This window comes from Arvicanthis niloticus, chromosome 11 (assembly GCF_011762505.2).
Source record: "Arvicanthis niloticus isolate mArvNil1 chromosome 11, mArvNil1.pat.X, whole genome shotgun sequence".
Classification (NCBI taxonomy): domain Eukaryota; kingdom Metazoa; phylum Chordata; class Mammalia; order Rodentia; family Muridae; genus Arvicanthis; species Arvicanthis niloticus.
The window spans coordinates 77,955,441-77,980,349 of NC_047668.1; the positions used below are offsets into that span (position 1 = coordinate 77,955,441).

The 24,909-nt window shown below is 40.0% G+C and overlaps 1 protein-coding gene and 1 pseudogene across 6 annotated transcripts in view; both read right to left on the reverse strand.

Annotated features, from left to right (window-relative positions):
- Window positions 1–940: 940 nt before the first annotated feature.
- The window catches only part of Foxn2 (forkhead box N2), a 50,553-nt gene continuing 26,584 nt past the window's right edge, over window positions 941–24,909 (reverse strand). For all 6 annotated transcript variants that reach the window (XM_076942467.1, XM_076942464.1, XM_034514351.2 and 3 more), the window contains exons 3-6: window positions 18,378–18,472; window positions 12,528–12,592; window positions 7,245–7,313; window positions 941–5,096 (exon numbers count right to left, since the gene is read on the reverse strand). In XM_076942467.1, coding sequence (XP_076798582.1) covers window positions 4,573–5,096; window positions 7,245–7,313; window positions 12,528–12,592; window positions 18,378–18,472 — 753 coding nt within the window. In that variant the 3' untranslated portion in view covers window positions 941–4,572. The remainder of the gene's footprint in view (window positions 5,097–7,244; window positions 7,314–12,527; window positions 12,593–18,377; window positions 18,473–24,909) is intronic.
- LOC117717316 (glucosamine-6-phosphate deaminase 1 pseudogene) lies at window positions 21,633–23,932 on the reverse strand (annotated as a pseudogene).

Below are 24,909 nucleotides of genomic sequence, written 5' to 3' on the forward strand. Positions count from 1 at the left end.
GTCAGACTCAACATCTCCGTCTGCTTCTGCAAGGAGATCTGCAAATTACTGTCATCACTGAGGAGAGCAATCTGGTTCCATGAGAGAAGTCGTCTTGCTCTGAGGGGCAGCATCACCATATCATGATTCCTCCCATTTTGCTCTCATCTGTCCTGGTAGGATTGCCATGAGACCTAAGAGCAACAGGGGATCAGGCAGTAAAAAGAATCAGAGTGGCCAAATGGAGTTGATCAAGCTAGTGATGGGTACCTTTCATTCTTTTGAGTATGTGTTTAGGGAACAAACTTGATTATGTAATAACCTTATTTTTAATTTCTTGAGTAATGTCCATATTGCTTTTCAAAGAGGCAATAACTATTTGGAATTACCTCTAGCTCCCTTATCCTCATACAAATGCCAGTAATCCCAATCTCTCTCTCACTCATACATGTACACACACACACACACACACACACACACACTAAAAGTAACAAAACTTCAGCCTAGAGTAACGGCGATATGTCTGTAAGCTTTAACATGGCTGCTACAGGAAGATTCTGAGTTCAATAGTCACTAGGGCTATGTAATGGGACCTTAACACAAAAACAAACAAATAAACTAAGGGCTTACCATCTGTTCATCTGGTAAAAGCTCTTGCCACAAAATCCTAACATCTGAGCTCGAGCCCCTAAAGCCACAGTGAAAGGAGAAAACCAACTCACCCAAGTTGTCCTAATTTCCACACATGCACTTCCAGTATGAATATGCTAGTGTGGACAGGTACACACACACACACACACACACACAGACACACACACACACACGAACACACACACACACACTCAGACACAGACACACACACACACACAGACACACACACACAAAAAAACCAAAATATATAACATATTATATATAAGTTAAGATATTTAACATTAAAAACTCACAACAGAAAGCACAAAAATGTTATAAAATGACGTTTATTCTGCAACTTTATCATAATGAATTGTATCTTTGGTAAAAATAAACTTTATAAACATTTTAATAATCAGATTAGATACAAAAACTAAACGTTTGTAAGTTGTCTCTGCTATTACGCAAGGCTGGCAGCTGAGAAGTGGTTCACTTGTGGCTGGTCATCTATTGGCAGTTAAACTCACAAGTTTTTATGCTACATCAGAAAAGAGAAAACAATTTAATAACAAATTTCTTTAATCAAAAGGTATTCTTATACTTTAGTTTAAAAATAAATAATAGTTACAATGAATTGGCAATTATACATTTTATATACTATATGATGGCAACATAATACTTTAAAATTAAGCACTCTGTTTAATAAAAAAGTACAACAATTTTGAAAACAAGTTTGACAATGGCACTGGCAGTTAGATGCAAAGAATATTCTTGAAAAAATGGCAGGGATAACATTAAAATATTCTATTTTGCCTTTCAATAAATATTTGATTACATCATTAACACACTGGAGTAAACTTTAATAAAAACTTAAACATTTCAAAATAATAATTAAAAAAAAAAAACCCACAACATACATGTAAACCAGAAAGCCTCAAAAGTTGCTTTATATAGACTCAAAGGGCGTTAAGGTACTGCCATCTGAGACAACACCCTAAACTGCTGAAAAGGCCTCCAGTCTACGAGACACAAGCATTCCCTCAATACTTGCTCTACCTTTGAACTATGCTAACACATACTTAGCTGACAATCTAGTATGAACCCTTTACATAATGCCTCAGAAAGCAGTGAGAACGTGTGCTAAACTTTACAATATACAAAGGAATCTGAGTTAAGAGAAGTCAAGCTATGAGAACAGAAAAGGCTTTTATAATGATCTAGGCAATGTTTCATTCTAAATTTGAAAGCAAAAAAACAACTATTTTAGTAATATATTGCACAAACAGATTTCAAAGACATACTCAAGAAACACTGATTCTCTTGGCAATGTGAAAAATGAAGTTAATAGTGCTAAGACACATCTTCTATTAGGAACCCATTGAAAATGGAATTGATTCCAACAAAGTTCTTATTTTGATGTAAGACAAAGTATACCTTAGCTAAAACCAGTTTTAAATTATTGAAGCATTTATGGTGTCCCTGGGTTTCTAAGCTGTGTTTATTACACAAAGCTTGTTATTTACTGGGAATTTCTAGCTCATAAAATTCAGAATGGAGAAACCCTGTCTCAAAAAACAAACAAACAAACAAACAAATTCAGATTTCCTCAACTGGTTGCTTCCAAGCCATGCTTCAATTTGAGCACACCAAACCGAAGCATAATTTCCAATAACATAAGGAACCAAATTAGGAAGGTTCTCCCTTGAGATGGATGCCTGAACACAGCAGCAAATGAAAAGTCAGACACTTTTTCCTATAAGAGAACTAAGTGCAAGTTGTTAGGCAACTCTGCTTGTTAGTCTTAAGTGCAGCACAGGCACAGATCATCCTTGCTAACGGCTGCTGCTTTAAATAAGAGGCCATTGAAGGAGAAAAAGGAATTTAAGTTACTGCCTAAAGATGACGTCTGATGAGGTCTTTCTCTTGGAGCTGAGGACAACTCTTTCCTCATACTTGAGATCATTTTCTTCCAATTGCAGAACGGCTTGCCCACTGCACAGAGACAAGAGAAATACTGGTGACGGAGCCTTTCAGAAAAGCATGTCTTTCAGAACAGCATGCGGTGCCCTGTAAAGGGCCCAGCCAGAAGGGTGTGATGATTAGCTTCGTAATTCCGTGCTATCAACTCAACTCCACCATCTCTTCAAGACGTGTACCGCGGTAAGATTAAGACCACACTTCTGTCTGGTGTTTTATTCAGTGTCTGCAGTAAAAACTAACTTCATTTAACTGTTTTCTGGAGAGAGAACATTTATGAATTTAAAAAGTCCCAAATTCCTTATCCTGCATTATCAATAAAAGAAAAATGTCTATTTTTTTTTTTTTTGTAGCACCAATTCCATTAATTCAGCTATCCAGATTCAATTACAACTAACAGGGAAAACAGGAGTGTATCAATACTATTATAGCTTAAGTGTTGTCAATTAAGAAACATGCTTTTGTTTTTCTTCTCATTTGACAGTATTGCCCAGAAAAAAAAAATTAGAAGTAAAAATAAAAACATTTGTCTCTTTAAAAAACTCCAAGAAAATGCTTTATAGTCATAAAAACATCTGAAAGCAGGAAACTAACCTGAGCCTGTGTATGTGTGCACACAGCAAGTGTATATATGCATATAAATGAGAAAAATTCAAAAGTCGCTGTCTAGAATACAGGACGTATCATGAAATAAGACTAAACTTTCCCAAAGTTTCTCTCACCACTGTAAAAAATATATATATATGAGTTATAGTATTAGTATCACTGTTCTAAATTCTATAGTCAAAGTATAAGTGATATAAAAACTGTCTCATACAAGCAGTTTTGTTCAAATACTTAAAATATCTTAGCCAATGCACTTTTGAAGTGGTAATATAAAATCTTTCAGCATGGATTAATGGCACATACAGCTATTACATCGCCTTCTCAGAAAGTTTTATGTAAGATCCAATTTTTATATGCATTTTGAAATCCCTGAAGATATTTATCTTTATATTTTCCTTAATAGGAACATTTAATAATGTTTTAAGTCTAATTCATTACACATTTAATTTTAATTATACAAAGCTTGGAAAGTTTTGCCCTCAATGACCTTCCTTTACTTATGATGTCATAATGTATCTTCATTACACTACGTTCAGAAAACAGATGCAAGATTCTTTCTGTACAAATGTGTCAAGATGAATGTTATTTCATGACACACTCTGCCTATATCCTCTCATCAGACAATTTTTACTTAACAAAAACAGCTAGCCGCTAAAACTTTAACATTTGCAGAGTACTCTGGGAAAGGGTAAAGGCCCCAGTGATGCTATGCATTAACTGTGAGGTAAAAACATTTCAAAGAGACTGTTGCAGGAGGAATCAGAGTCTTGAGATGAGCCACATCCCCAAATGGCCTTCCTAATCCTTAGAACGGTTACCTTCTCTACACACCAGAGAGTTCTAGGCATCTAGGATCTTCCCATTTCATAGATGGCCACACTCATACTGCAACAAAGAGTAGCTGAAAACAAGGTAAGACAAAGGATCCCCAGTTTACCCTTTTGTACTGTGTCAGGAGAGAAGCACAGGAGATAGATGCCAGTTACTAGTTAATAGCAGAATAAGAAGAATGAAAATCCAAGTTACCAATTTTTTACTGATTAACAAAGAGATTTTTTTTCCCAACGAGTTTAAGACAGAGACTAAAGATTTTCCTATATAAATTTTTCTAAATCTGGGAGACACTTATTCACAGAAATTATGTTGTGGGGTCCTTTATGTCAGATTTACAATTAGGCATGATCCTAAGAGCAACTGTTTAATTAAACAAAAAAAGAAAAGTAACCAAAAAATATTTAGAAAGAAACAAGTGGCACCCCAAGTGGCACCCCTCCCCCACCCTCAAGCTAAAGAGGTCCGATATGGCTCTGATATCCCTTGTAAAAAGTTAAGTAGAAGAGTATTGCCACACTTTAAAAGACCTTCACTCTCGAAGTATTTCTACTTTTTCCGGTGTTTTTGACTTTGTGCCTTTGCAGTACTTATTAGGGAACCAAGGCAGGTGCGGATTCCAGCAAGGTGGAGCAGTGACCCAGCGGCTTCTTTGAGCTCCTCATCAATCTCTTGACATGACTGTTTGGGAATCTTTTTGCCTGGTTGTCCCTTCTGAGTGCTGTCCTCATGAGGCTGTGGTGCATAGCCACTGTCTCCAAGAGGATCCTCCTCATCCTCAGCGTCTGTCTCCTCCTCACTGTGGAAGCCTTCGCTGCCATCACTCCCTCCGTGGCTACTCTTCGGGATGAATTCATATACCTCATCTACAGAAGAAAGGGAAGACATGCTAGCCCTGGATGCGCAACGCTGGGCTGCCACGCTGCTGGCACTGTAATTATGGTCTGCTTTTGGGTCAATGCTGGAGGCTGCAGATTGGCTCCCCTGAAGCTGCACAGCACTGGGGACACTGAACGCGCTGCCGTAGCTCCGCTTTTTCTGCAGTGGTGTTTTAAGAGGCAGAGGCTTCTCACCTGTGGGAAACAGAATTTGAATCAACTAGTCAGAGGCATTTGATTGTAAGCCTGAAAACTCACTTTTGAGTAGCATGAACTTGGAATATAGTTCTGTAGGGTCTCCCCAGTATCTGATTCTATCTATAGTCATTAGTCAGAGACATTGAAAAACCATTTGTTTTTTTGTTTTGTTTTGTTTTTTTGTTTGTTTTGTTTTTCGAGACAGGGTTTCTCTGTGTAGTCCTGGCTGTCCTGGAACTCACTCTGTAGACCAGGCTGGCCTCGAACACGCCTGCCTCTGCCTCCCAAGTGCTGGGATTAAAGGCGTGTGCCACCACTGCCTGGCTGAAAAACCATTTGAAAGGCAGCCTGACCTTTCCATGGAACATAAAAGTTACTTTGAACTATTTGCAAATGTCTCAATATGACCACACCACTGCTTAACAATGTCCTTGTGAGTATTTACATTGTTTCTAAGTTTGCACTGGTACAAATAACCCTGCAGCAATCAAGTTTGTTGGATACCCTTTACACCCACAGGATTTGTAGGAGGAATAGCAAACACAAGTTCTGAGTAAAAAGGGAAGTGTATCTTAAATTCAAGTAGGGTCAAATTAACCTTGGGATGGCTGTAACAACCCAGTGTATGAAAACAAACCTATTTTCATGTTACAATAGCAATCATTTACATTTGAAAGATATCTTAATTATTTTACATCTGTCCATATTCCTTCTTTTAAAACTCACTTTCATATATTTTACTAACTTTTCTTCTGTCTTGTTCTTAATTTTTTTATTTTAAAATGTTTTTATTTATATATTTTAGTACCATATGGGTTTATCGCATTCTTTCTTTTTCCTGATTTTCCTCCCCACCCACCCTCCCAACTTTACTCTCCCTCCTCTCAGAATAAAAACAAAATACAAAAACTAAAAATAAAAAATAGATTAACTAAACCAAACAAATACAATAAGACAAAAATAAAATAAAAAACAAAAACAAAACACTGCCCCTGGACATGAGGCCTACATTTGGAGAGAAACCCTTTCTAGTATGAACCAGCTTCTTGGTTAGGGGTGGGCCTCTGTGCCCAATTCTCTTCTTAGTGCAGGGATTTGTCTGTATTGAACCTATACAGCCTTTTCAGTACTGCTGTGTCTGAAAGACACGATACTTCCACTACCTCTGGCTCAGTCTTTCTCCCTTCTCTTCCCCACAGACTAGCATGGCAGTTGTGAGTCCTAGTTGCTTATTTCTCACTTGTTGCACTCTTCAACACACAGGCTCGGTATGGAGCTTCTGCTTACTATACATAGCTCAGAAGAATTCTTCTGTAACCTGCCTTCCTTTTCTTACTTTATTTTTTGTGGTGCTAGGATTGGGGGGTCAAATGTGCCCAGGGCCTGGCATGTGTGAGGCAAGCCTTCTAACCCATGCTGAAATCTGCAGCCTTCCAGACTCATTTATGTGTTCTGAGACAGGGTCTCAGGTGTCCCAGGTAATCTCACATGTGTTGTCTAGCCTCAACTCCTGATCTTCTCGCCCCAGTCTCCAGGAGCTGAGCCTACAGGGGCTCAGCACTACCACCTGATTATGCTGTTTTGTTCTCAAACATACTCTGTTGTCTTTAATTACATTTGTCCATCTTTTCTTAATAGACTTTGTAATTTGTGCCTTAATACTCCTATTCCAAAATTTAAATAACCTTTAAAAAATTGTTTTCTGTATGTGTATGCGCACTCTATTAAAGTCAGGGGACACAACCCCTGAGAATCAGTTTTCCACGCAGGTACATGGGACTGACCTGAGCTTTCATCTTTCCTTTTAGCTCTTCAAGTTTATCTGAAAAGCATCTTCCTCCCTATATTTCTCAATTAACACAATGATTTCTCACAGCCTTAACTTTACTTTTGCAAATGTTCATAGAAATAGAAATTGAATCATTGTGGGTGGGGGTGACCAGGAGGAGGGCAGCGAGCAGGATGTAAAGTGAATAAGTAAAATAGAATTAAAAAGAAAAAAAGAAACCGAGTCATTCAGATTAATACACAATTTAGTAGGAAAGAAAGGATTCTGTTATGACATTTAGTCATCTTATATTTTACATCATTAGTTTGAAAAAGCATTTATAAAATTTATTTTCAAAAGAAAGGATGATTGCTTACATTCTAAAATCTCTTGTTCTATTGAAGTATTTAAAAGTATCATTGCAGTGGCGGCATCAATATCAGATTCTGAAAATGGAAAAGAGCAACAGCATTAATGTTCTTCCTGAGGAGCTTTTGTAAGCACCGCACATGTCTAAGATGGCCAGCATGAGGACTTGAACGGCCCAGAGTCTTGATACACACCTTCAACACCAGCACTCAGGAAGCAAAGGCACATCTTTTTCAAAATCAACCTGTAGCTGGAAAGAAGGCTCATCCTAGAAGGCTAGGCTCACAACCAAAAGGATAAAACCAACCTGTTCTACATATCAAGTTCCAGACCTGTCACAGCTACTTAGTGAGACTCTGTCTCAAAAAAAAAAAAAAAAAAAAAAAAAAAAAAAAAAAAAAAAAAAAAAAAAAACTAGCACACCCCACACACCATATATGCACACAATTTTGAAACAAAGTCTCATATAGTTGAGGATGACACCGAACTCTGGATCCTGCAGCTTCAGCCTCTTACGTACTGGATTCCAGGCACTCACTACTACTCCCAGTGGATATGGAGACAGAAATTCAAGAAAAGCGTTCTACCAACCGAGCTACATCCTAAGCTCATATTATTGTGCAATTTGTGTTTTCCTTTAAGATTATGAAGAGTTTATCAAGGGCATTATGTCAAATATAATGGAGAGATGCAAGCAGTAAGTGTGCCTTTCTTCATTCAAAATGAATGTGAACAACCACTGCCTTTCAAAGGTTACCTCCCTCTAAACTAAATTAGCAAGAATGCATAATACTACTTTTTAGCATTTACCTTGGATAACCTTATTGTTATAAAATATATTTATTACACAATAGTTGCAAGATTAAGAATATATGTAACTGGTCACTCTATGACCTGAACTTTTAAATGCTAAATTAATTTACTGTAGGATCAAAATATTGATCATGTTCAGCCATACTTATACAAACGCCTATAAGCACTACAGGGTCTTATATGTGTGCACATACACACATGCTCATGTCTATGCTGGTGTGCCAGGTCATCTTTTTTGTTGGTGATATTCACTGTGTAGCTTTGTTATGGAACATCTATCTAAATTTAGGAGGCTCATCCAAGTACAAATACAATCATCTCTGCATATTTTTATATAAAAGATACTTTGTATACAGCACTATATTAATTTTAGAATCAGTTTTGACACAATAAGAATTCAACACAAATATATCATAGTTATTACTTACTTAGAACTGACATAGCAAATGACCTTGTTCATTCTGTCAACAGACAGGGAACTACCTTGTGCCTGCTGATCTCTACACTCACTGTCAATGGACCGCTCAGGAAAGACTTGTTTCTCCACTGTAAGCCTCACACTTATACACCAATACAAAAAAGTTCAGACTACATGAGCCTTACTTCATAAAGCTTCATTACAGTGACTACATCAAAATTTTCAGTATCTGATTTTCCTTGAATGAGTGTTAAGGCTCCAATAAGATTTCTTTTTCACTCAAAAAAAGAAAGCTGCCAACCCCTCCCCCCTCTGTCTCTCTGTCTCTCTCTCTATATATATATAGTCAAAGCACAAACAATTCTTACTGATACTTTGTAAACAGAAGTATTTTATTTTATGTATATAGGTGTTTTTCCTGCATGTATGTTCTCTTCAGCCCCAGCACTATATATCCTGTTTGCTTGCTTGTTTCTTTGTAGAGACAGGCCTCAGACTAGCCTAAGAATCCCAATCCTCTGCTTCTGGAGTTTAGAATTAGGTGTATGTTACTTCACAGGATTTACAAAATGACCCAACACTGGGTATTCCAACAGGGGCACAGGAATCATGAATTCCAGACTAGCCTGGGATACAGTGAGAAATACTGTCTCAAAAATGCTATTAGTCTCGAATGTCAACCTCACTCCTCACCTAGTCACTGTGGCTAGGGAAGTAAGCTTAATACTCCCAAGCAAGGGATGAAAGGAAGAAGCTGCTGGTAGCAACAGAGATGACATTTGCAAGCCTCACAGAGAGGAATGGAGACCTTTGCTCCAGTGGGAAAAACAGGCTGGAACTACAAGTGACTCCATAAGAAGAAACAAAATTTGAATGGAGTGAAATAAGAGCAAGAATAGATTCTAAGAACATCCCCAGAATTCACAAAAGGTATGTTGAGATGTTGTCTATTGTAATGCAAAGTATGGCCCTCCAGACCTGGAGTCTGCATGCAGCTCCTGGGAACCCGCCCCACGTTAATTCTGATTGGTGAATAAAGATGTCGACAGCCAATAGCTGAGTAAGAGACACAGGTGGGGCTGAGGTTTCCCGGGCGACGGAGGAGAGAGGTAACCACCATGATTGAAGAACAACATGCAGGAGGGAAAAAGAAAGGCATCTCATCAATACCTAAAGGTAAAGAGAAATCCCAGGTACCCATGCAGGTGACAGGAAGACACCTGCTTTACTGGAGGCAGATGAGTATCAGAAACCCATTCCATCTGTAGAGTGAAAAATTATAAAGACCGTTTTATGAAACATATGCAGGCTTTTTCTTTACCCTAGACCTGAGCAAAAGAATGCAAGTTCCAGAAAGTGGAACTGGATGTAAGATTTCAGGCCTAAACTGCCCCAGGACACATTCCCTGGAGGGCATTATCCCTGAATCAGAGGACACTTGCTGGATTAACATTCCTCAAGCCTCAGGGTGGGGAAGGCCCAAAGCAAAAAGACATTCCTGACCACAGAGAAAGATGCAAGTCATCTGGGTGGTTCCAAGAAGTAGCTAACTTTCCACTGTTCTTGGTTACCGACCCCCCCCCCCCCCTTTGAGGTTTTCCCAGTGTTACAGCCTGCTTATGTTTGAAATTTGTAAAACAACCAATCAGGTGTAACCATGTGAAAATTCCTTCCTTTCCCCACCCCATACTATAAACCACCCCCGCCCCCCCCCCTTCCCCCCCCAGCTTGCTGGCCTTTTGTCAAAATTCTGTTCCTGCGTGGAGAGCAGTTTTGACCTTGGCTAGCCAACTCTCCCCAATAAACATCTGCTGATTGCATCCAGGTATGGTTTCTTGTGATCTTTGGGTGGTCGTGATTTCCTGAGACTTGAGGAAGGGTCTCCCGAGTTTGGGGGTCTTCAGAACCACTACGATTCTTTGTTATGTTTTCTCTAAAGCCTCTCTTTCCATTATTTTTATAGAAAGCACAATACTGTCAAAGCTCAGCTTGTAAGTTTCAAAGAGGCAAAATATCTGACAACAGAAAGGCATCTCTTGCAAGGTTTTTCATTTTCAGGTCATGGTAATATTTAAGAATTGAAATAGCAACACTACAGAAATGTGGTGTACTAATCTACCGATTAATTATGAGCAAGGAATCAACCCAGTCCTTCCAAGAGCTCTGAGGGCTCACACTGTGCTGTGGAGCCTGCTAACCTGGACAAGGCTTTGACCTCAACACTTAAAGAAAAGAAATAAATTTCTTACAACACAAAAGCGTTCCCTCAGTTCTGGTGTTGCTAGAGGAAAAAGTGGGACAAACTCCTGGAGGTGTAGGCATAGATAAGGACTTTCTAATAAGGACAGTCACAAAGGAAGCAAGACCAACAATAGACAAATGGGAACTCTCCCAGTCAAACTGCTTTGTACATAACAGTTAACAACTGATTCTGAATGAGGAAGGATGGAAGAGGACCTTTTCCAACTATACAGGAAGGAGAATTTGTTCCTAGTATATCCAAAGGACTTAAAAAAGAGTTTCGTGGTAAACAACCAAATCAAAAAACTCACCAGGGAAGGCTGGGAATGCAGCCTGGGTGCAGTGTTTACCTAGCATGAATGAAGCCTTGGACTCAGCCTCAGAACCACATAAAGCTGGCACGGTGGTGCAGGCCTGTTAGGCCAATATTCTGGAGATGGAGGCAGAAGTTCAAGGTCATAGCAAGAGGCCAGTCTCATACTGCGCTGTATGACACTGTTAGTTTTGTGTTTTTAAAAAAGCCTCCGAGGTTCTATCTCAACAATGTCAGAGTGGCTGCCATCAAGAAAACAAATGACAAGTGGTGACCATGAAAAAAGGGTCACCTTTACTCACCCCTGCAGCTACTATGAAAATCAGTGTGGAAATTTCCCAAAAGACTAAAGGTAGAAATTTGTATGACCAGCTATAGCACTCTTGGGTATACACTCAAAGGAGGTATCTGACTACAGAGATACTGGTACATCTATATGTTCATTACTGATGTATTTATTCACAGTAGCAAAGCAATACCATTAGCTAGGTGTCCACAGGCAGATGAGTGGATACTGAAAACGTACATACACACAACAGAATTTCACGCAGCAGTAAAGGAACAGTGAAGTAACCCTGGCCCACAAAGACAAAATAGAGCGTGCTCTCTCCCATATGGAGCTCAGCCTCTAACTTCACATATGAGTGTCCAGGTGAGAAGTGAAGGCAGTGTAGATGTGGGGGCATTGGTAAGGGCCCCACGAGAAGGGAGAATGATAGAGAGGGCAATAAACACATGTGACATCAACACAGAGGTGGATGAGCAGGTGTGGTGACACAGCCTGTAATCCTAGCACTTAGGAGGCAGAATCCGGATCTCTGTGAGTTTGGGGTTAGCATGTCTGCCTAAGAGTTCCAGGCCAACAAAGGTTACACAAATTGTCTCACAAACAAACAAACAACAATACAAATCAACAAAAACAAAAAAGAAGGAAGAGCACTGGAAATGAAAGAGTTAGGTGGCAACAGGGACAATGGCAGGCAGAAGGGGTTAGGGAAGATCAGCCAGAACCCACTATGTATGAAAATGCCATAAAAATGAAAGTGGGGGGGCAAGAACCCCAAAATTCCTTGAAAAGAAGTCAATTAAATTAAAGCCCTTTAGTCGTAACCTGTAAAAAAATATTCTGAACTATATTCAAATCTAAGGGATGGTAAAATTCTTTAACACAGGGTCACAAGTATTTTATGATTAAAACCAGTTGGCAAAATCAAAGGAGTAATATATGTATATATAATATAACATTATCATGGGCCACATAATAATAGGAAAAAGAAACTCCAATGATAATATTACTAAGAAATTAAAAGCCACGTCCAAGGAAAAAATAAAACCAATGAAGGAGGCATAAAACGCCTGTCCATTATAAGTCACTGGAAAAAAGCATGTATACATCATACCAAATATCGATAAAAGGTGACTTTTACTTTTTCTCTAGAAGTTTATTCCTTAATCTCCAACAATTAGAAAAAAGTTTAAACCCCCAGATCGATGGCTCACACATACCTTTAAGAGTTTGCACTTGACTCTGCTTCAGAACAGAGCTGAAGTAGTGAGGCGATGAAGAAGCACTGAAAACAGAGAAGACAGATGTGCTTAGTAAACATCACTTCATTTCCTACAGAACCTAGCCACAAGTACATCTCACACATACCATGAAAACCACAATAATGCTCACCTTGTTGTCTTTCCTAACACACTCACCTTAGAGTCTGCTCAAGCAGAAAGTGTGTAAAGTTCAAGACTCAAAATAATTTGGTCATTGTTAAGACAAGTAAGTTTTCTCACATAGTATTTTTGTATCAATTACATAATAATGTATTTTAAATGTCTTGAACAATAAATAAAAATTTGGTTTTATATTACATATTTAAATTTGGTATAACACTAATAGGAGTTAAATTCCAAGAATTTTTTTAGTATAAAAATGAAGACTTTTTGGGGGGAGGGGATTCTTTTTTGTGATTGTAGAGAATAATCTTTTAAAATAAAATTAATTCATATTCACAGATTTTACATAAACTTCATTTTTTCCATACTTACAAATTATGAGATGGTTATACAAAAGTATGTCAGAAGGAAACAACAAAATGGAATAAAATGCTTTCATTTTATTAACGTTTTAAAGTCAATAAGTAATAACCCCATGCTGTTATGTAACCTTTTTAAAAAAGGCAAAAATCACTTGTTTAATACCTAAAGTTTGTTTCTTCAAGTAAGAAAGATATTATTTTTTATTAATTTGCATTAATATATTTAATCAAATACATTATAATGATAAAGCTAAAGATCCAATGTGAATAGATGAGGACACAGTGAAATGTATTCGTGATGGCTTATGAAAAGTATCAGTCTCCCACTTTATCTTTACTTAAGAGCGTAGCTAAATAAATCATGTGATTTATTAAGTAAGCATTAAAGGTACTTCCTTTAGCACACAAGCACCAATATTAACTAAGAACAAGAAAAATCAATTTCCAAAGCATGATCTCTTTCTTTCTATCTTTGGCTTTTGTTTTTTGAGACAGGTTTTTATCAAACAGACCAGGCTGGCCTTGAGCTCACAGAGATCTGCCTCCCTTTGCCTCTTGTGTTCTGGGATTAAAGGTGTACAATACCACTCCTGGCTCCAACCATGCTAAAACCTTTGTTTTAGAAGGCTGCACATGCACCTGCTTCCTTGTATGATGATGACAGGACATGCAGAAGTGATGCGGCTGACATTCCAACTTTACCTTCCTAATCGTTTGCTACATTTAACTATATTCCTTTCGTTAATGATTCAAGAATTCAAATGGACTACTACAGTAGGAAATTCTCAAGTTGTTGCAGTACGTTTTCATTTTAGTTTTCTCCCTATGTATGTATTTGAAAATTAATAACCTTTCAGACTTTTGAAAAAATGAACTAAGCAAAGACATATATGTATATATATGTGTGTGTGTATATGTATATATAGATGTGTATATGTGTATATGCATATATATGCATATGTGTATATACACATATATGCAAATATACGCATATCTGTATATACATATATATGCATATATACACACATATACATATATATACACATATACACATATATACACACATATACACATATATATACATATATACACACACACATACACATACACAAACACATAACAGAATTTTAACATTCTTAAGTTTCCTTAGGGGGGGAAATCAGATTTGGGGAAATCATAAGGTCTATATGTTAAGTCTGAAAAAATAAAAAAATCTAAAGCCAGAGGAAGTTGTAAGAAAATACATTATTTTACTTAACATTTAAAATTTTCAACTTCAACTTAATTTTTTTTCAAGACAGGGTTTCTCTGTGTAGCCTTGGCTGTCTTGGAACTATTCTTAGACCAGGCTAGCCTTGAAATCAGATCCACCTATTAGAGCCTATTGCAGGGACCAGCCCCGGCCCTCCCAGACATTCACAGAGCTTTCCAGCTGTATGTGGATGAGGGAAAGGACATAGCGAAGAGGGTACTCACTCGAACCTTGGGACCATGGAGAAGACCTATGGCTCACTCATCTAAGGAGCTGGACCTGGTGGCCTACGGACAGCCAGCCTACCTCCAGATTATAGCTGGCACTGCCCTGCTAGTGAAGGAGGAGAACAAAGCAGCTGTGCGGCAGGACTTGTTATCACCACACCCATGCTATGCCATGGGGACCCTCAAGAACTCACCCAGGCGATAGCTGTCGAACGTTAGACTGGTGCACTTTCAGGCTCTACTTGTGAATTCTTCTTAAGATATAACTCATCATCTGCCCTAAACCCAGCCACGCTGCCACCTGACCCATCTCAGACATGCAGCCTAATTGCTCTATAGTTCTGGGGCACACTACAACATCAGGCTGGACTTGACTGACATACCTTGGCCAGATGCAGAAAATATGTATTTACTTCACGGATTGGAGCAGCTTCATCCAGAATGGAATCAGGTATGCAGGGGCAGCAGTGGTGGACCTGGACTCGGTTATTTGGACAACTGCTTTGCTGCCAGGAACTTCAGCCTAGAAAGCTAAAGTAAAGGCTCTAACCTAGACTTTAAAGCTGGCAAAAGGCGCCATAGCCATCATCTACACTGACAGCGTATCTGCTGATATGCCCTTGCTATGGCTCATGTACACTGGTCCATTTACTGAGAGGGGATTATTGATTGCTGAAGGAAAAACCATCAAAAATAAGGAAGAAATACTTGCTTTATTGAAGGCATTATGGCTTCCTCTCAAAGTCGCCATAATTCATTGCCCCAGGTATCAGAACGGGACAGTAGAAACAGCTCAAGGGAACAGGCTAGCTGACAAAGCTGAAAGGGAGGCCACCCAAGCTTCCACCATCAACATCCTACTAAGTTTCCATGCCCCTGTGCTCCCAGCCATCCCTGAATATACTGCTGAAGACAATCCAGATCAGGTGTTTCCAGAAGAGATGGATGGTTGCCGACCTCTGAAGGCTGCACCACCCTACCTAAGGAGTCTGCTAAGCAACTCATCCAATAGATTCATCAAGTTTTATTGACACCTGGGTCACTGAAAACTGAAAGAATTGCTGCAAGGGGCATGGTACAAAATATTTGACTTAGGACACTTAGTTGATCACACTGCCCCACCTGCCAGGCTAAGAACCACTCAGGTGCTTTGCTGCACCAGCTACTAGCTGCCCATCAAAGATGACCTCATCACTGTGACCTGGTTTGGGGATACACAGACACTTCAGGCTGCATAAGAAAGGATACTGGGGGGAGGGGGGACAGCTGGAGAGATGGCCCAGCAGTTAAGGGCACTGACTGCTCTTCCAGAGGTCCTGAGTTCAATTCCCAGCAACCACATGGTGGCTCACAACCATCTGTAATGATATTTGATGCCTTCTTGTGGTGTGTCTGAAGATAGCTACAGTGTACTCATACAAAAAAAAAAAAAAAAACAAACAAATCTCAAACACACACACACACACACACACACACACACACACACACACACACAGAGAAAGGATACTCAGCCTCTTAGGAGAGAGACTTGTGGGCTTTGTTTTGAGCCCCTTTACTATCTGAGTGCCCAGGGCGGGGGGGTGGGGGAGGAAGGGGCAGTGCAATAGCTTGCCATCAAGTTCACAGCTGGCTAGAAGGCTGACTGGACTGTTAGAAAGACACGGGGACTAAGACTTTACATCTCTGCCTATGATCTGGGACTCTTACACTGTCTAATTGCTCTAAGGTAGCCTCTTGAGACCCATGGTCCCCTTAGGCCCAAGAAGGCCTAGCCAACCACCCCTCACCTCTGCCTCAGCCCACCATTGCTCCCTCATCAGGACCCTCCATTCTTTTGCCCCAGCAAGGTCCCACTTCACCGAACCAACTGCTTTCAAATAATCAGGTAAAAAGAGTGGCCATTTCCACTGTTACTAGATTCTGTCCTTGGCATAGGGCTGGCAGGAGCTGCTAGTACAGGGGCCTAAGCCCCAATAACTCAGGATAAAAATTAAAAGGCCCTATGGATGGCTATAGATGCAAATATACAGGAGATGGAAAAGCCCATCATGGCCCTGCAGGATTCCCTATCCTCCCTAGAAGTAGTCTTACAAAACACAAGAGGCCTAGATGGCTGTTTCTCCGCAGGGAGGACTTTGTGCAGCCTTAGGTAAGGAATGTTGTTTTTATGCTGAACACTCAGATGGTCAAAGAATCCATAGCCTTAGTCAGAAAAAGAATACACAACAAAAACAAAACAAAACAAAACACCCCAACAGTCTCAGGGTTGGTATGAGTCCCTCTTCAACTGGTCTCCTTGGCTAACCACCCTTGGCTCTGCCCTGACTAGCTTGGTCCTCTTGTCCTGAAGAGGAATTTTGGAATTCTTGTCTACCCCACCCCCCACACCCCCCACACACTTGGGAAAGGCTAATCAACATTCCTTAGTCAGAGGACACTTGCTGGATTAACATTCCTCAGACCACATGGAAGGGAACCCACCTGCAGGTAGGGAAGGCCCAGAGCAGGTAGACACATTCCGCAGGATGACCAACCCTTGCCACTTACAGACAAGTGAGGTCCTAGCCACCTCATTCCCCAAAGACCAATCAGATTAAAAGTCACATTGTTCTGCCAATCATATTGTGTTTAGTCACTGTTTCTCTAGTCCATCCCTTAAACTGTATAAAAACTGCTCTTAGCTTTAGCTCGGGGTTCCTCTAGTCTGCATGTGGGGGAACCCCAGTGCACCAGTATCACTAAACCTCTTGCTTTTGCATCGAACCCCAGTTCGTGTTTCTGTGGGAGCGTATCCCCCAATTTGGACCTTAGGGTCCAACAGTCCTACTGATGTTGGCCTTGACTTACGATCCCTGTATAACCAATGCTTTAATTAGGTTTGTTAAGGAATCAATCTCCCCTGTTCAACTGATGACAACAGTTCTCAGACAACAATACCAGCCCATAGAAACATTTCAAGGATTCAAGATGGCCCATTACTGAAATGAAGGGGGAAAGATTTAGGCAATAGTGAGAGGACTGAGACAGGCTGACTTCGGGACAGGCTTCAAACTTGCAGGTCAGGAGACTAGGCCTAGATCACTATTTCTAAGAATTGGGCAAGTCCAGGTAAGTCAGTTACTGGAAAAACCCCAGGCCTTAGGCAGCTAACCAGAAACTGCCCCACCATCAGAAGGTGGACCACCTGGCCTGAGGCAAGGGCAATGGGTCAGCAACAGGTTCCAGGCTTCCCCAGCAACAGTTTCCAGTGCCCCCAACCCCCAGCAATGGTTCTGGAATGTCCCTAGATATGGAGCCAACCAATTAAGACAAATGTCATCTACTCCTCCCTGGAATTCCCCTAGTGTGCTTTAAATTGAGCCGTGATCTCACTTGAGTGTGTTTATCTTGGTATATGGAAGACCCCAGCATGCTGGACTTCTATAGAATAAAACACTCTGCTTGTGTACACTATTTGAGTCTGGGTATCATTCTCAGAGAATCATGGACCCTTACAAAATATTATAGTTACAAATGTATAAATCATCTTATTCAAATATGCATTTAAATTATTGTGTCATCGTTAGCATGCAATTAAAATAAGTTAATGTTTTTGCAACTTAAGTCATACAATTTATTTAGCTTACTTATATTGCACTGACTTATTTTCTGAGAATTTATATTCAACTACCCAGCATTTTATTTTCTAGAAAAAATTAACAGAGAGTAAAGTATCTTAGGTTAATGTTATCAGTAAATACTTCTCTATACAATTAGATAAGCACACAAATAAAACAAAACCCTACAACTTTGTTTGTTTTCTTTAGCTCACATAATAAATCTAAATCACATAGAGGGCCCTTACCTTTGTGGAGAGGAAAACGGTTGCTTTTTCAAGGCCTGCATAAGATTGGGCTTATATTCTGGATCAACACACCATAAGGATCCTTTTCCATTAACCTAGAAAAAAGTTGTTCAGGAATTAGTAGCTTGGAACTATCTATCATCCAACTGCTCTGAGAAGTGTATGGGGGAACCTCCCTCCCACTTGCTGAGTGCAAACCAGAGCTGAAGTGAAGGCTGGGGATGCTGCCCAGTGGGAAAGTGCCTGCCTAGCAGGCATCTGTGGTCATGCTCACACCAGCTTCCATAATCCACCTAGAAAGTGGAAGTGAGCCTGCTATACATGATTGGTTGCAGTCACCATGAATTAATAAAACTTGTTCTAACCCAAGATGAGAGAGGTTGAAACTTATTTATACCCAGGCTTAACATTTATTTATTTATCTATGGGGAGAGAGACAAGTCAAGAATCAGGGATCAGAGAAAAACATACGTGTATTAGTTCTCTCTTTTTACTGTGTGGATCTAAGAACTTAAAGTCAGGTCCCTTGCTCTTAGCAGTGAGTGCTTCTACCTTCTAAGCCACCACCCTGACCCTATGTTTTTATATTGCAAACAGCATAGAATTTAAATTATATAGGAGGGGGCCAGCAAAAGGGGAAAAGTAATTTAAATTATACTTCATAACTAACTACATTAGTAATTCTCTGGGAGACAATTTAATTTACTTATTTCCTTTCTCCATACTCCTTCCTTGCATAAAGCCATGATGTAAGGTCTGATGCAGTTATCTCCACACTGCTTCCATTTTCTACATTCTCCGTCAAGGCAGTATCAGGTAACTAGTGAAATCTTTATCTTTGAATACTGTTTCATTTTTATAAAATGTCATAATGAAAAATATTACTCCACAAGTTTAAAAACTAAGATCTGGGGCTAGAGAGATGGTTTCAGCAATTAATAGTATATTGTACTGGACTTGCAGAAACCTAAGTTTAGTTCCCAAAACCCATTATCAGAAGGCTTACAACTACATACTAACACAGGGACTAATAATACCCTCTGACCTCCAATGGCACTCACACACAGGTATATATACTCACACACACAATATGGAATTTTAAAAAAGTCTTAAAAATCCAAGATACTCATCATTATTTGATTCTGAAAGTCAAACCTCTCACATTTTATCCATAAAATAAAGATCCCAGGTCATTTCAGTGAATTGTAATAATATCCAAATAAAGTAATAAGTGACATGGCTAAAAATAAATGAACATTAACTTGTTATTCTGAAATTAGCATAGGGTGTTTATTGAAGGGGAATTCAGTAAGAATGGAACTAAATTTTAAAAAAAGGTTAGGTGATAAATGGTAAGGTATAAAATTAATTTGTGACAGAAAGCTGCTTATCTGTGGAAAAGTCCAGCCACTGAGTACAGAACAGTTTTAAAAACCCTGGCAACAGAGACATGCAGAAAAAAAGAAAACTGAATGTGTCTTTTAACACAGTCACATAGGGAGAAATGGGCTGGATATTTCTGGCATTCAGTGGCAAGGTACCACAGAAACAAGAGCAAGTAAGCATTAGGGCCAAGTGCGGTGTAACCCAAGTACTTTGGAGGCAGAGGCAGCAGTATTGTTTTAAGTTTAAGGCCAGCCTGTTCTACATGGGGAGATCTGTCTCAGCCAGCACTAAATAATTTGTGTGTGTGTGTCTGTCTGTCTGTCTATGGCTGTTAGTATGTGTGTGTCCTGTCTCAAAAACCTAACAAACAAAAATAACAAAAAAAACTAAGCAGCAGACAAGTTTCTCCAAGAAACCTTAAGATTTTCAAATGAAGATTTAGATTCAGTGTTAAAGCTAACACAGATAAAATAAGTCATTTAGATAAAATGATAGACATATTTTGACAACTGGGACGTAAAACCAAATGTCAACACTTGTATCTTTTGCTCCAATTAGGTTTCATATACGTAAGTAATTTTTCATACACCGACCAATACAATTCTATCAGTAACTACCCATATTCTACTTTGGCATTCCAGGAATACTTCCTACAAAGTGTTTGGTTCAAGTTTTGTTTTCAAATTCTATAGTGAGAAGACTGAAAATTGTTTTTGATCACAGTAGAAATGCTATTTTCTTGAAGCAGTACATTGTAAAAGCTAAGAACTTGCAGTTTCAGGACATTTAAGTATCCTGAGTAGAGTTTCAAATAACAGCCAGGTTTCTGTTGCCATGACAACACTTCCTTCACTGGGCCAGTTCATGAGCCATTAGTAACAAGAAATAAGACTATATTTGCTCATATATATTTTAGAGTTTTTTTAAAAAAAGACTTTTAAACTAATTCTCTCTTAAAATTTGCTTAAATAATAAAACTCAAATATGATCACTGTCCTAACAGAAAATTTGTCTATAAGAAACAAAGTGCCTAGACACTTATTGGAAAACAGACAACATTCATTCTCTCCTTTACTATCATGAACTTTATTTAAACCTCTAAAAATGGCTTCGAAGGTTTTGCATAAAGGACATCAAAGGTGTGAATTGCAAAGATTCATCTTAATAAAAGTTTTAAATCCTAAGTTCAGGGAAGATACAATATTACTATTTCTGAAATATTATTATGTTCTTGCCTTCTACATTTTAAGAGTTGTCTGCACTAACTAGGCAAAATTTAATTTCGTGTTTATGGTCTAAAATCCCAGTCATAATGTTCACTTACACTTAATAAAAATTCAGAAAAACATAAGCTTTGGATGTTGGCTGGGATGTAACTCAGTGGTAGACACTTGTCAAGCATACGCAGTGACTAAGTTTGATCTCTAGACCTGGGGGTCAGGGGTAGACTTGATGTGACTTTTGTGAAATGGTATGGATAATACAAAGAGGCCAAAAAACCAGACCTTGTCTTCTGTGGGAAGAATTACATCTCTAGATAACACCGATTCAGAAAAGGGCTGTCAAGGGCAGGAAATTAAATTTCAATTTAATGGAAGAATAACTGCCCCATCTTCCACAGATGCAAAGAAAAATACATTCTGAGACACTCAAAAAGGTTTCAACAAAACAAACCACTGAGGTGTAGTGGTGGAAAACTCTGCACTTGAGGTGGTGGCAGGAACCTCAGGAGTTCAAGGTCACCCTTAGCCACCTATCAAGTTTCACTGGAGGCCAGTCTAGGTTACATTAAGGCCTGCCTTAAAATATATATATATATATTTTTTTTTTTCTTTTTCCCATATGCATTTTCTCCTCTGTCCCTGAATGTAATAATACTCCTAAACCCAAACAATTAAACAGTGTTCTATTTTCATCAACATCAAGCCTTTTCCTCTGGGGTTGAAACATTCTATCCAGCAAGGAAACTCTTCAAGACAGAGCATAAACAACTCAAAATAGCTCCAGGAAGTCCATGAAACAAACAGATTTCCCTATGCCCATCCTTCCCACAGTAAACAATAAAGACTTCTTTTTTTACTTGAAAATATTAAATTTAATAGAAAACATCATATTGTAAACAAGTCCATCGATCCGTTAGCTTAACACAGAACGACAGCACAATCACATATAAAAACCACAAACAAATGCTGGTATGAAAGAGTACGTCTGGAGGGCCTGGGCCAGGGTCTGAAAGACCTCTCCTGGAAATAGGCAGCTCTAGCTTCAGAGGCACAAGGATAGAAAAGAAGGCAGCGACCACTCCACAGAGGTGGAGAATATAGACAGGCCAAGCAGAGGAGCCTGGGAAAGGAGCTTGAAGGACAGGTGGTGAAAGGTTTAGTTCTGATGTTCTGAGAACAGAGGATACTTTGTAAACCTGAGAGGTGGGAATGCCAGGGTGGGTTGAGCCAGGAGACAGTACTAGCATGTATAATCTTGGCACTCAGCTCTGAGGAGGCAGGAGAGCACAGCACATATGCGCAGATGCCAGCTATCCCCCCGCACCCCCCCCCCACCACCAAGTAGAGCTCCTCACTAGGGAGTGTGTAAGGAGTGCCTTTCATCTTTCTCTTCTTGGAATCTTGAAAGAGAACAAGACATGGCTGGCCTTTGGAAGCTTTGAGTTTATTCATCATCTTAGCCCCACATGCCCAATCCTACCCAGAAAGTCTGTTTACAGAAAGGATGGTTATTGACAACAGGAAAGACAATCCACACAATGGGAACAGGGGACAGGCTTCTCCCCCAGGTACTTGGTTCTGGCAGTAAGGGCTGCTTCCTTGTACATAATTCAGGTTCTGGAAGTGTATTCTTTAAAACAAAAATTCTCAATGAAAAGGCTAGCATAAGAGAGGGTCTCAAGAATCCAAAACAGTTATGTCCAAAGCACGCAAGCCCTAATCCCTGTCCACTCGAGAAAAAGGACATCTACAGACAGGAGTTCTCCGTGGGAGTGTGCTGGCAACGTACACAGGGGCAGAAGGGCAGCAAGGGGCCTCACCTGGGTATAATGATAGTCAGTGATGGAGATCTCTGATTGTTACAAAAACAATTACAAAAAGGGGCAGAAAGATGGGGACATAGCTTAGCTAGCAAAGCACCCCCTTGACATGTGCAAGGCTCCAGATTCAGCCCCCAGTTCTGAAGAGAGAAGGCGAAAAGTTGTCAACAATGTTCTCCATAGGAAAACTCCCTAGCCTGTATGTGCCAAGCCAAGGATCTGCAGCAGCCATAGTGGACTGAAAAGTCTCTCCTATAGATACTTTCCATAAAGACCTGCCTGTCCCTCTGAGGTACTGAGCAACTTTTCTGAATTTCCTTCTCCTTGATACTGTATGGGGTGGGGAGTCCACCAACTTGTTATGAGCAAGTATTAAATCTTTGAAATACTCGACTGTCCTCACTTTTAGTTCCAAGGTGACATCCTCGTCAGACACACATGGTACAGGGATGCTGCTGAAAGGCAGACCCCATCCACATGTGGTTTACCTCCCTTCAATGGCTTTGTACAGAGCAAAAGCCCTGTGAGCACCTATGATGAGGACCATTGCTTCTTTAGCATCCATGACAGTGCCCACACCCACCGTCAGGGCCATGGTGGGCACCTTGGCAAGATCACCATCGAAGAATGTAGCGTTGGCCAGGATGGTGTCCATGGCCAGAGTCTTCATATGGGTCCTGGACAACAGACTGGGGCCTGGCTCATTGAAGGCAACGTGTCCGTCGGGGCCAATGCCTCCAACAAACCTTCCAACCCTTCCTCAAGTCTGCCTGGATCTTCTTCTCAAAGACATCACACTTAGCCTACAGGTCAGCCTCATTCCCATCCAAAGTATCAGTGTTTCCAGGGTGGGTGTCAATGTGCTGGAAGAAATTATTCCACATGAAGGAGTGGTAGCTCTCTGGTGCTCTTTGAGGAAGACCCACATACTCATCCATGTTGAGGGCTTTCACATATTTAAAGAACAGGTTCCCATTCTTACTCAGTCAGCTTCCGGTAGCAGCCAAGTGGGGTGTTCCTGGTGGAGAGCCCCAGGATGAAGTCAGGCCCTGGGTTAAACTGGATACTGCAGTTCCTAATATACTTGGTCACCCACTCACTAGCCTGGGAAGTGTTCCAGGATAATCAATTTATTATTCCTTCATCTTGACTCTAAGGCTTCTGCGGCTGCAGCACACATGGTATGTCACATAGCCACCAATAAAGACTTCTGAGAGTTACCCTCCTCAGGCTAGACAAGCTGCAAAGCTTCTGAAAGAAGCAGAGACCTGCTGAGCTGCCCTGAATTAGTGTAGACCAATTGAATCACCTGGAAAAGACTTGCTCCAATCTCTTGAGCTGCCTGCACATTGTGCAGTGTACTACAGATTTCCAGCTTTTGTGAGCTGTCCCATGCTGGGGTATGTTTTGCTGATGGAGCTGTCTTTGAGTTGTCCTGTGAGTAACTCCTTACACATTCCTATTAAGCAATTCAAATAAAAAACACTGGTTCACCAAGTTGGGAGTTTGGTAGCTGTACCTAAAGCTTCTTTATAACCTTACTTGTGATAGCTTGCCAATTTTTGCTCCAGTGTTACAGTTTCTGAATCCTACTTTTCATGACCAGACTTCCTCCCATTCCCTTCTTTGAACATTTTAATTGCTCAGATTAGGAGTGGCAGCACAGGCCTGAAATCCTAGCATTTAAGGCAACAGAGGCAGGCAGATCAAGATCAAAACTTCAAGCCTGGGACTAGAGAGATGGCTCAAGGGCTAAGAGCACAAGCTGCTCTTACAAAGGACCTGGGTTCACTTCCCAGCATCTGCATGATGGCTTACAACCAACCACCTTACCTCCAGTTCTAGGTGATTTGATGGCTTCTAGCCTTTTGTAGATTTCTGCATGTACATAGTACATACACATAAAAAAAAAAAAAAAAAGTTGGGCATGGTGGTGCATGTCTTTAACCATATACGTTGGGGGGGAGAGGGGGTGTGTGTGTGTGGCGGCAAAAGCAGGCAGATTCCTGTGAGTTCCAGGCCAGCCTGGTCTATATACTGAGTTCTAGGTTGGCCAGGGCTACATACTGAAACACTCTCAAATTAAAATAAATAAATAAAAGG